At 36.8% G+C, this 13,293-nt stretch overlaps 1 protein-coding gene and 1 long non-coding RNA gene across 2 annotated transcripts; one reads left to right on the forward strand and one right to left on the reverse strand.

Annotated features, from left to right (window-relative positions):
* Positions 1–744: 744 nt before the first annotated feature.
* LOC112791037 (patellin-3) lies at positions 745–4,797 on the reverse strand. Its single transcript, XM_025833717.3, has 4 exons — positions 2,987–4,797; positions 2,786–2,910; positions 2,535–2,670; positions 745–1,156 (listed from the first exon to the last, which is right to left on the reverse strand). Exons 1-4 carry the CDS (start codon positions 4,064–4,066, stop codon positions 899–901), a joined length of 1,599 nt encoding a protein of 532 aa, XP_025689502.1. The 5' UTR covers positions 4,067–4,797; the 3' UTR covers positions 745–898.
* Positions 4,798–5,414: 617 nt separating this feature from the next.
* Positions 5,415–6,672, forward strand: LOC112791039 (uncharacterized). Its single transcript, XR_011880199.1, has 2 exons — positions 5,415–5,723; positions 6,003–6,672. It is a non-coding gene; the product is annotated as an uncharacterized lncRNA (long non-coding RNA).
* Positions 6,673–13,293: the final 6,621 nt, after the last annotated feature.

Below are 13,293 nucleotides of genomic sequence, written 5' to 3' on the forward strand. Positions count from 1 at the left end.
AGGTTGTTAAAGTGAGCAATGTACTGCTGGGACACTAAAATTGAATATTTTAGGGTCCCTTAAATAATACCCTCGCATTCATCAATTTAGTAGAACACATTGTGCTAAGACAACACTCAACAGGTATTAGGTATATACATGGAACTCAAAGATTCTAGGGTTATTAAAGCTTAGATAAGCCTTAAGGACTATGAAAAGAAAGGAGTATACAGCATGTACATGATAGCCACAGTATGCATAACCATAATTATTATTTAATAAAACAGATTATATTACAACAATATGTGGTTGTCAGGCTAATGGGTACAGACTGTTAGTAACTTGGTATTATAAGGTTTAGGGTGACTGGCGTAGAGTCCAAACTCCAAACTGCAATATAATGTGACATTTTAGAAGGGGTATTGGGCCATGATAGTAATAATAGATAGATGTTCACATCAACTTTTTCATCCCTGTTTGCAAGTGGGAACATCGATCATGACTCCTCTCAAGCACATTTCATGCTTGATTACAATCCCAGCGACATACAAATAGATATAGGCCCCACCTATATATATATTTACATGATTTGGATAACATCACATACGTATACATTACAAATAGAGCCATATTCCATCCCTAATATGAATAAGAAATTAAAGGACACACTCTTATATAACTCCAAGTCCAATTATGAACCTTGACACTTATCTTCAATAATGACAAACAGCTACAAATAATAATAATAATAATAAATAGTAATAATGAAACAGAAAAGCCACAGAAAGGCCATTATATATAGAAGATATATATGTATTTTTATATATAATTGATTGAACACATAATAATAACAAAAACAAAATATATATAAGGAAAAATAACAAAAAGAGCATGCATTCAATTCAGGCACTGCTGCTCTTCAATCAGAAGGGGAAGTCTTGGTCTTCAAGCGATAGAGGAGCTTCTTCTTCTTAGAGGTTGGATTATCAATGGTGAGGACAACATTTCCAGTCTCACCAACCTTGAAACTGTTGCAAAGCACTGGTTCTTCTGATGAAGAAACCTTTCTAGCCTTCTGAATAATCACTGTGTAGCTACCTTCCGAGCTTGGAACAAATTCAACACCATAGCTTACTTCCCACCCTATAACTCTCAGCTCCCAAGAAAGCAAACATTTCTGCATGTTCCCAAAACAAAATTATAACTTTGGATTGATAAAAAAATAAGACTATAATAACACTATAACAGTTCTATGCAGTGAATGATTCATTTAACCACTGCACGAGGTTTTCTTTTGTAAAGTGATTTATCCTTTACACTGTATCTGGCTTCTAATAGTCTAATATTTTTTTAGATATATAAAAAAGAGGTGTAGGGTTTAGGCTAATTTTTTTTTATATGAAAAAAATGGTGTGTAATTCATCATCGCTGTGCTTTTCTTGAATATGATCATTGGTGTGCTTTTCTTGAATATGGATTAATTTTTTTTTAAATTTTGAGTAACAAATCATGGATTATTGGTGTGTTTTTTTTGAATATGGATTAATTTTTTTTTTTAATTTTGAGTAACAAATCGAACCCTCGAATTTGGAAGAGTAGAAAAATCTGAGGATATCAGATTTGTATTTTTTTTTTAAAAAAAAAATTTAAATCACAAATCTGACACTCAGATTTGTGGTTATCAACAACAAAAAAAAAACCACAAATCTGACCCTTAAATTTGTGGTATCCATATTAAAAAAAAAAGCACACAAAGTTTTCACCTTATTTAAAAACACCACCTTTTACCCTATATTAAAAATACAAAGCGGTAGGATTTAAGTATGCAGCCCCATTTGGATCAGCATCAATGTCAACATCACTATCATCATTAGGTAGAAAGAGATCATATTATAATAGCTTGTGTTGAAAACCCTTTTTTTTCTTGCAGAGATTTATTTTCTTACTCTTGAACATAACGCCTTTTTATTTTTCAGTAACTATTTTTTTCATGTTTCATTTCATAAATCCTTGTCAAACGCCGGATATGCAACATAAGTACCTGACAAATTCATACAAAATATACAATCGGGCTAATCAAGCACCAAAGTGGTCCACACGCATGTTTTATAGGTTAACTAAACGGTGGAAAAATACAACATAACTTGGACAAATGGAATATTTTGGCTCTTAGCGATATTAAGAAATAAATCAAATCAAAATTCAACAATTAATCCTGCCTCCTAGCTCTACCACAAAGGAAGTTAGAGTTAGACCTTTTCTTTTCTATGCTTGTTTTATTTATTTATTTTGCCCATTGGAATATGCATATGTTGTTTGTTTCTAGGTCTAAGTAATACTCCAATATTATTATATACGGCTCTTCCGTATACATACTCTGACATTAATATACGGAATTATAAAATGTTTGAAAAAACGTTTTCCAACAATGAAGTAGATAGTGTTCAACGGTTGAAGACAGAGGAATCCAATGCAATATTCCACGTTCCAATGTTTGGTTCTTTGGATTCTCGAAACCAAACGAATCCCGAAAATTACGAAGGAAAAAAACTCACCTCAGTAACAGGAAATTCCACCGTATGTTTCGTTGCTGGCTTCACTGTGATTTCCGTAACAGCATCGGAGTTTCCGAACTCCCCTTCTTTGCTTAGTCCACCATACTTCACCGGAAGTTGCTCTGCACTTATGTATCTGAAATAACCAAAAAAAGGACAAAGAGGGCACTTTAAAAGCTATGCAGAATCCAAACAGAAAACTAAACGGAAAAGACAAGGAATAAGCAAAGTTTGAATCTTTTGGCCTTAACCTCAAAAGGGTGTCTGCTGATTTTGAAGGCCCTGCAAACACAAACTTGCTCTTGGTTCTCTGGGTAAGGAAAGGGCTTATCATTCTATTCACAGCAAGGTACCACCATGGCACATTGATGAACACCTGAACCAAAGGCAAAGAGGATCGTTTATATGACTAGTGATTTGCATGCAATTTGAGAATAACAAAAAAGATGAACCTGTTTGGCCACAAATTCAGGGTAATTGTCCTGAAGTAGCTGAAGGGCTTCTTTGGTAGCTTGTCTAAGCTCCCACTTGGCAAGACCAGGCGAGTTCTTGAGATCATTGACCTGAACAATGGTGGAAATGGCGCCAGGATTGAAGTCCAGTTTCCTAATACTCTTCTCCAAGAACTGAATCCTCCATCTCAGGAACCTCTGCCTCTTCTCCTCATCAGAGAATGTCTTCTTATACAGCTCCTTGTTCTCGAACTCGCCGAATATGTTGTAACAAACAGGGTGTCCTTCTTTGTCGAATCCATGCATGAACACCACCTTCTCCAGTTCATCACAATCTAAATTCTCCTCCATTAGCTCATCGATTCCGAACTCTTTCCTCCACCGGATTGTATTCTTCATCATGGCGAAAGCGTCTTTCACTTTGAAGTCTCTGGCGCGCAGGAACTTCAAGAGGATGACGTCGCTTCTTTCGTCTGCAAGAAGTGGTATCCCCCAAATGGATACCTCTTCCGGTGGCAATGGCACGTCCTCCTTGGCTTCTTGGCAAACTTTCTGTGCCGGTGGATGTGGACTTTCTGTTGTTGAAACAGAGACAGCAACAACGGTCTCTTCAATAGCCTCAACAGTTTTTGCACCATCATCATCAATGGATGGAGCAGCCACCACCTTTTCTTCAACCTCAACCACTGCGGTTTCTTTCACTTCTTCTCCCACCTCGTCCTCGTTGTCTGTTTTCGTGGCAGGTTCAGAAGCTTTTTCTTCCTCTTTCGTTTCACTTTCTTTCTCAGCAGTTACAGCTTCTTCAGGCTTGTGTTGTTGCTTGGGTTGGTTAGGGACAGAGAATTGGTGGTTATTAAGAGCTTCCTGAACGAGGCTCTTGAGTTCTTGTAGCGCCTTGTTGTGGGTCTCAGGGAGATCAGAAAGCTTGGTGCTTTCTTCCTTGAAGGTTCCGGATTCCGGAAGCTTGGAGAGGTGAGTGCCCAAAGTCACGGGCTGCTTCTTCTCTTCCTCGGCCTCAGGCGGCGGAACATGTGTAACCACCACCGCCTCTTGGTTCTTTGGAGCTTCCTCGGCCATCATCAATGAAGATGTTTAAGATGGTGAGTAATTTGATGGAAAGGGGTTAGAGAACGAGGGTTTATGTAGAGGAGAACGTGCCAGCTTGGAACATGATATGGGACCCACATTCACAAACGTGGGACCTCTTCTTCTTCGCAGCACACCCCACGTTCTATATTTCTCTTTCTAATGCAATGTTCTTATCTCATAAATCAACGGCGCCATTGCCGCTTACCCACTTCTCATCATGCTTTTTCTTCTAACTTATTTCTTAAAACAAATATTCCGATTATTTTATAAAGTCATGAAATGAAATAACAAATCTGTATCTGTATCTGTATCACCACTTTATAAAATATATTCAAACTCAAGTTACATACACATCATTTCTGCTCATCAAATTATTATCCAATAGGATGGACCTACATACCGTTGTTCACACCCACACCACTCTCATCTCAAATTGATTTCCATTTTCCAACCCGACACTCATGTTCGTGTATCAATTTTAATTCCATATAATATATAATATATAGCATTTATTTGGAAAACGGTCCTGTAATGATAACTATACCGGCCCATAATAATAATGAATTGAAGAAGAACTAAATAGAAAACAGAAATACACTAACATTAAAAAGAGGGTAAGGAATAACGTTAGCAGCTTATGAGGTCGAGTAGGTACTTTACTTTATGCGGTTCAGCCCTCTGCATGTTTTTGCTTTGTTGTCCCTTGCAACTATCTAGCTGTACCTTCCATTGCATCCAGGCCGTTAAAGTGTTTTCGATGTGGCCCACATTAGCACAGCATGCATTTTCATTGCATTGGATCTCTTTTTCCTTTTCTTTTTTGGGATGACATAAATTTAAATTACTTTTGAATTAAAAAATGACCTGTTAGTAAGAATAATAATAATAACAACATAATTGTTCTTTTACTAAATGACCCTAAAAAGGTAAATTTTGCCCTCCCACACTTGGTTAGCCAAATAACTTGACTTTCTTGTTTATATATGCGACGAGTAAAAAATGTATTTGGGAACCTTCCAACTCTAAAACAAACAAACAGGTTCTTACAGGACAATGTGAAATTATGGAGTAATTATTAGTTTATTATCTCTAGATAGCAAGAAACAAGAATACATGGATGTTCTTAAATTTTTGGTCTTGGTTAATGAGAAACAAACAAACAAGAGGACAAGAAAACCAAAGAACAAAACACAGGTATACTACATATGGCAAAATGGACCACACACCACACACCACGCACATTCACATTCTTCTTCAAAAGATTCAATGGTCGGCCCAATAATAGACCAACACATGCTGCTCCTTTGCCTATTAATAGTTCAATGAAGCCCAATGCAATGGATCATCGGCGAACTTCTTTTCTCTAAGGCCCATATCTTAAGGCCCAAAAAGATGACAAAAGAAAAAGATTGCAAAACCCTAACTCCCCCCGGGTTCCCGCTTCCTTCAGCCTTCAGCAGTTCGTTCGGCCTCCTCGAGTTCCCCTGTCGTCGCCGCTGCCAGCTTCCTCGATTACCTCGTCGCCACTGATCTAAAACACTGATCCGCCGTCTGCCCCTTCCGGCATTCTGTTTCTCGCGACTGACTGCACCTGCCTCGTCGCCGACAGCTTCTGCCACGCAGCCGACTACTTCTCCTCCATCTGCAGGTTTTTTTTCTTTTTTTTTTTTTCTGTTTGATACTTTGATTTGAAATTAATCTTTGTGTTTTTTAAATTTTTGTTTGTTTGTTAATCTTCTGAATTTGTATCTCTGTTTGTTTGAAATTGTTCCATTACCGCTCGCCGTTGTTGACGTATTTTTTTAATTCGGGATTTGTTTTTCCTTATTTTGAATCTAGTCGTATAAATGCAGAGTCTCTTCTTTATTATCGAATTTGCATTTGGTGTTTGATGAAACCCTAAACAAAATACATGTTTTGTCACTAGGTTCTGACAAAGATTGTAACACTGTTTTCACTCCAATGACGAAGAAGAAGAAGAACGGTTGTAAAGTGACCTGTAATCAGGAGCTGAAAGAGGATGATAATGTTGTGCACGAGCAAGAAGAAGAGGAGAAGCCATCTCAGAAGAAGGCAGGTAGTGAAATTGATGAAATATTCGCTGGGAAAAAGAGAAAGAAATCTGATGATGAGAAAACAAATAATGACAAGAAGAAGATGAAGAAAAAGAAGAAGAAGACCAAAGAGCAAGATGATAATGATGATGGTGGCTTTCTAGACAAACCTTCCCGATCAAGAAAGAAAACCAGTGATGGGCTCACAATCTACACTGAAGATGAGTTGGGCCTCAATAAGGCAGATGCTGGAGGTACTCCGCTCTGTCCATTTGATTGTTCTTGCTGCTTTTGATGCTTTGCCGGAAACTTTGCTTTGTGATTTTGACCCTTTCTACTTGGATGCATTGCCTTTTTTCTTTCTTATTATACTTTTAGTAGGATCAAAATAGGGTTCAGGTTACCTTGTGATGGGATCAGTTGGAATTTTGGAGCAGAGTTACAATAGCTCTCGTTGTTGTCCTTCCTCTGTAATGTAATTGTGTATGCAATTATGCATAGGTATTAGTAATTTATTAATGAAATAGTGGAAAATCTTTTGAAGTCCTTAATCTCATTACATTCAACTCTTTTCTTTTTCTTCCCCTTTTTATAGAATTTCTCATGTTCAATTTGGATGTTGTTCTTAGTTCTTACTGCTTAAGTAATGCGCCAAAGCAATATCTGTTATGTACTTACTATAGTTTCTATAGGCATTGGTTTTAGAATCTGTTTCTGAATCTTTATAGAATGATGATTCCCAGAAAGAACATTCATTTTGTTTGGTGGTATTAGTTTTTGTCCAAGTAACTATATTTGCTATGCCTTCTTTGATGGAACTATAAAAATATAGGAGGCAACGTTGCAACTTGCAAGCACCTAGAGTTTGCAAGGTTGCAAGCACCTAAAATATGCATATTTAAGGTAAAAGTCTGTAGTTATGATCTACAAGACTATAGGCACTTGCTTGTGTTAAAACAAAAATTATGTGGCAGTAGTTTGAGTCCAACGTATTTGTAGTTATTTGACATGAGATATTATGTTAACTCCACAATTCATTTGCCATCAAATGAAGTTCTAATAACACCCGCACCCATTCAAATATATTAAGTCAAATTATTATTATCAATAGCACAATTCCATAACATCAGACCTTTCAATCTTGTGAAAGCAGTATACATATACATTATGCATTAGGATTCCGAAGTGACATAGCCCTTCCATTTTTCTGTTTATTTTTTTTATTTTCCGAATTGAGCATTGAGCAACACATTTCTTTTTTTCTTTGGGCTGTCCAAACAATACCTTACATTATTAGCGAAGGAATAATCAAATATTATCACAGACCTTGTCACTTGAGTGATACTGAAACACGTAGGAGAGAGAACTGATACCAACGTGCTTGGCTCTTTTTTTTTCCCTTATAATATTAAATTTATTATGCTTATAAATTATTCCTCTTTGTTTATTGAAGAAATCTATACGATTATAAAGTTACAATTAACATGAATAGTTTCTTTTGTCAATTACAATCAATGGTGACAATGACCAATGGGAACGAAACAACATGAAGGAATATTCGGTCAATGTCTCAACAATGAGACACAGGCTTGGGCTGCACTCTGTTGAAGACCATTGATAGAAGAGTTATTACATGACATCTAAAAGCAGCAATGTGGTTCAATTTTTCGTATACATTTCCCCCCATTCTAACATCTTTTTCCCTTACTTTATATCTACCTTTGTCTGATTAGAGAACCTCTTGTAATAGATTCATATTACAGGCCTTTAAAAGGAGTAAAGAAAATAAAAGGAGTGTATAGTAGTATAGTACTAGTTGTTAGAAGGAAAATATAATAATCTTTACTCTATAAGGTACATTTACGGTAATACCCAATAGTAGGTTGGCATCTATTTGTTTCAGCGTTGTGAATGTAATGAATGAATGAATGAATCAATGTGATGACAATGATGGGTATATGTAACTAACAGTGTTGTTCAATCTTTCCTAGCCATGATGCACTTTAACTAATCATCCTTCATTTTGTTTTCCTTTTCTTTATCTACTCTGACAACGATGTAATGGTTAAAATAGCATTCACTCTTGTGCAGCTAATACAAACAGCATGCGAAACTTACGCACTGCCAGGTGCCAACAATAGATATCAATATCATCATCGTTATTATTAGGATAAATCAATAAATAAATAAATAAAGGAGATTAACTACATTTAGATTCTGTATTAAATCTATATAAATCGTTACATAGTGTAAGGTTTTAAGAATCTACAAATAAACCGCTCAGGCATGTCGTGATTTATGTTGAAACGAAAAAGCAACAGAAATGCTACAAGCGGTAGCGATTTACGAAGGGAAACACAAATACATAAAATGCAAAATACAATAGCAAGTTACATGAATTTGGTAATCCTTGAGAGAGTGTAGTGATTTATGGTTGATAACTGATTTATAAATATTGACTGAACGTGATTTTGATGTAGAGTTGTTAAATACAATGTCTAGTAAAGATCATTTTTTAATTTTTGTACACTACAAAGGGAAGATTTAGAAAAGCAAAGATAGAGTATAAAGTTTATTTTCAAAAATTTTTTGAGTGTTTTTATCCATTCATCAAATATTTTTGTGGATGTTCAAACCAATATATTACAAAAATTTGAGGTGTATAGAACTAAGCGGGTGGAGAAATTATTCTATAATATCTAGATTGTCATGGTGTCATCTAGTGTGAAGTCATGAGTTTTATGTAGGGATCGCAAAAAAAAAATCTGCACTCGCAATGAGGAGACTAACGGGGACCCGCGAAATTCCAACAGGGACAGGGACTCGCCTCCGCAAATAAATAGAAATGGGAGGCGGGGATTGAGGTACTTGTCCCACGGAGAGCCGCAAAATTTTCGCGAAAAGAAATTTACTTAAATATCCTTATATTTATAAGTTGTGTAAGTAACTCTAATTCATGTTATTTTAATTTATATGTTAGAAATCTTATGTATATGTAATTATGTTAAATTTGTATTTGAATTGTGTTTGATTTGATATATTTGGTTGAATTGTATAAGATTTTATTATTGTTTTGTTTTGTTTTTTTAATTTAAAACTTAATATCCATAGATACATGCGAGTATCTGCCTCCCCCGAAAAGAAATAAATTACGAGGACCCGTGACGAAAATGAGGAGGGGATGGGGTGCATTTTACTAAAATAGGGACGCGGTGGGGGGAGGGGGAGGGCAAATCCCTGTTCCCATGGAGATCATTGTCATCCCTAGCTGTATGCGAAGCTGGAGGATGTTATCGTCAGTTCTAAGGGATCAGCTAGCTTGGGGAAGCTTCGAGTTCGATGCCTGTAGTTGCATCAGTGCCAGCGTTGGTGGCATCTCCATCTTTTGCGGTTGATTTAAACCGCAACAATGGGAATACATCTGTTATGGAAGATAATCATTTGTTTGGCAAGCTTGCGGTTGCAATGGCTGGTTTTCCTTATAATTTCTGATGGTGCACAGGATAGAGGATTAGATTGGGTTGAAAATGCAATGCGAGAAGATGATTTAGATGAGGAGCCTATAGAGATAGATGGAGACAGTGATGAGAATACAAGGAACAACCCATCTACACAATAGGATCTATCTAGTTCCATCATGTAGTAATACCTGCCACACTTTTTCACCTTAATCTTGGAGGTGATGTTGCAACTGAAACAACTGGACTTTGAGTATGCTTTTGGGGGGTTAAAGATTGCACAATATGAACACTCTAATAGAATTTCAATTGACTAATTATTCTAGAATAAAGAGGAAGTCATGCTTAGTGTGAAGAGTTATAGCATCTGTCATGAAGTTGAGTATAGAGTGTTGGAGTCAAACCACCTCAAGTACCATGGTACAATTGGTTGATTCGGATATTAGTTCAGCAAAGAAGGGTAATTGGAAGGTCAAGAGGTGTAATGGCCTTCACACTTCTTTACCCACATCGATATTTGGTGATCACAGACAACTTGATTATCATGTGATATGTGCTTTCATCTTTTTGTTAGTTAGGGTTGATGTTACTGTTATAATAAAGATATTGCAACAAGCAATAGAGGCAAATTATGGTTTTAGACCTAGTTACAGGAAGGTTTGGTTGGCAAAGAAAAATGTAGTAGCACGGATATTTGGAGATTGGGAAGAGTCTTACAGCAAGTGCCACGATAGATTCTTGATGTGAAGTCAATCATGACTAGAAGCATTACAGTGCTAATGACTTCTCCTGTCAGAGTTGGAATTTTGACCGATGATTCTGTGGTGTATTTCCAACGTTTATCTTGGACATTTTCTCTGTGTATTGAGGCTTTCTAGCATTGTAATCCATTTGTTAGCATTAATGGTAATCATTTATATGGCAAATATGGGGGTACGATGCTTTTGGAAATTGCGCATGATGGGAACTTGATAAACCGCTATTTTATGAGTCATCTTGTGCTTAAATTGAGTGTTTTTATCAAATCTTCACCCACTTATTCATGTAAACTGCATGGTTTTACTATTCCTTCCTCATTTTATGATTTATGTGAAAAAATGTTTCCTATGCTTTAAAAATATTAAATTTAATTATCCTTTATTACCATTCGATGCCGTAATTTGTGTGTTCAGTATTTTCAGGTTTCATAGGGTATGAATGACTTAGAGGACAAAAAGGAGATATACAAAATTAGAAGGAAAGCACAAAAATAGAGTTTTGAAGAAAAAGTAGCGACGCGAACGCGTGGACGATGCGGATGCGTGCTTAGCGCAAAACACAAATGACGCGAACACATGGACGACGCAGACGCGTGCCTAGCACAGAACGCAATTGACGCGGACGCGCGGAAGAGCAAAACTCCAGATGACACGAACGCGTGACCCACACGTACGCCACATGCAGAAATTACAAAAAACACTCCTAGCGATTTCTGAACCATCTTTTGGCCCAGATCCAAGTCCAGAAGCACAGATTAGAGGCTATAAAATGGGAAATCCATTCATTCATCGGGAACAATTCATACAACTTTCAAATTCACAATTTTAGGATTAGATGTAGCTTTTAGAGAGAGAAGTTCTCGCCTCTCTCTTATGATTAGGATTAGGATTTCTATTAGGTTTAGGATTTCATCTTCTTCAATCACAGGTTCAATGTTCCTTTTACTTATTTTCTCAATTTGGTTTATGAACTCTTTATGTTTGGATTGATTTTCTTCTATTAATGCAATTTGAGGTATTTCAGATCTATGATTTTATTTAGCTTTTTACATTCTTAGCTTTGGTTGATTAATTGGAGACACTTGAGTTATCAAACTCATTTGTTGATTGAAATTGGAATTACTAATTGATCTGGATCACTCTAAAGCTAGTCATTCCATAAGGATTGACTAGGGTTTGAGGATGAAGCTAATTAGTCCACTTGACCTTCCTTTGTTTAGTAAAGGCTGACCAAGTGGGGTTAAAACCCAATTCTCATCACACCTGATAAGGATAACTAGGATAGGAATTCCAGTTCTCATACCTTTCCAAGAGTTTTCTTAATTATTAATTTATTTTTCTTGTTATTTAAATTACTTGTTCCTTATTTCAAAAACCCAAAAATACTGTTTTCCATAACCAATAATAAAACACACCTCCCTGCAATTCCTTGAGAAGACGACCCGAGGTTTGAATACTTCGGTTATTTATTTTTATTGGGTTTGCTTAAGTGACAAACAAAACTTTTGTACAAAAGATTTTCTGTTGGTTTAGAAGCTATACTTACAACGCGATTATATTTTTAAATTTATTTACCGATAGAAAATCTAATCGTCAGAACTCAAACATCATCTAGTAGCATTTGCATTTGTTGAGGGAGAAAATGCGAAATCCTAATACATTTTTCTGTCCGATCTTTGCCAGCATGTATCTCCGCAATAAGGCATTCTTGTTATATCTTATAGACACAACGGGATCAAGGATGTTTGGAGGCCCTTAATGGTGGTTGGCTCCTTCCAAGTGCTTATCATGCATTCTGTATTCACCATATTGCAGCAAATTTTGCTTTGAGTTTCAAGAGTAAGGATGCGTATGCGAAAACAAGGCTAGAGTTTGACTACTGGTTTGACATTCTAAAGACAGAGGACCCAGTTATGTGTGATTAGAAAAACAAAATGCAATACAATAAGTGGACCCAACATCATAACAATGGAAGACGATTCGGACACATGACCACGAAGATCTCCAAGTGTATTAACTCTGTTATGAAAGACGCAAGGAATCTTCCGATCACTTTATTGGTGAAGTCAATATATAGAAGGCTTGCAAAGCCATTTGTTCTTTGAGGACAAGTGGCAAAGGCTTAACTGGGACTAGTCATCAGTTCTGTCAAGCTCTTATAAAGGCTATAGAGTGCAACTTAAGGGATTTGGGATGCTTTACAGTGGCACTTTTTGATAGGCATCAGTCGAGTACATTCTGGCTGAGACGAGTCCCACGAGTAACTTCTCACTTGGCACATAAAGAGTATCATTGAGGGACCATACGTGCGACTGTGGCTATTTCCAATCCCTGAATTACCCATGTTGTCATGCCATCGCATGTTGTGCTCACTTGCGGCTCAACTGAGCGACCTATGTTCATGATGTATACTGCATGACGAAGGTGTTTAATGTGTACAAAATTGGTTTCACACTGCCTATTCCAGAAGGTTTTGGCTCCTATACAACGGTTCCACTGTCATTCCTAATCCCAACGTAAGACATGCGAGGGAATGGTGTCTAAGAACCATCAGAAGTCGAAACAACATGGATGATATTGCAACCTGTCCCACGCAAGTCCCATTTGAATAAACCCTCGGCTTTTTCTCGTCCGAGGTACGTAGATATTTTGCCCACCGGTAATTCCATCATTGTTTCAACATATAGATACACTAGCACAATTATATAAATATCACCAATATAAAATCATTCAATTGTAGGATGCTAATGGAAAAGAAAATGTGTTATACTGCTTCAGTGTGGGAAGCTGCTAGAATATCTACAACTGTAGTAGCTACAACGGGTTGGCCAGGTTGGTCACATTTTTATTGGCTACCCAATATATGCATCTGTACAATCATCCAAAAGTGGTCGAACCCCAGCTATACTTACCCAGCTCCTCTAGTTTTGCTACAAACAGCAACCACC

This window comes from Arachis hypogaea, chromosome 3 (genome assembly GCF_003086295.3).
Source record: "Arachis hypogaea cultivar Tifrunner chromosome 3, arahy.Tifrunner.gnm2.J5K5, whole genome shotgun sequence".
In the NCBI taxonomy this organism is placed as follows: domain Eukaryota; kingdom Viridiplantae; phylum Streptophyta; class Magnoliopsida; order Fabales; family Fabaceae; genus Arachis; species Arachis hypogaea.

What these genes read in the sequence shown, in the direction of transcription:
- LOC112791037 (XM_025833717.3), bottom strand. Translation starts at nt 4,066, where the DNA reads ATGATGGCCGAGGAAGCTCCAAAGAACCAAGAGGCGGTGGTGGTTACA. An exon ending in CTGAATTTGTGGCCAAACAG is followed by an intron (nt 2,911 to 2,986) that starts GTTCATCTTTTT and finishes CCTTTGGTTCAG; the next exon opens with GTGTTCATCAATGTGCCATG. An exon ending in TGGAATTTCCTGTTACTGAG is followed by an intron (nt 1,157 to 2,534) that starts GTGAGTTTTTTT and finishes GGGAACATGCAG; the next exon opens with AAATGTTTGCTTTCTTGGGA.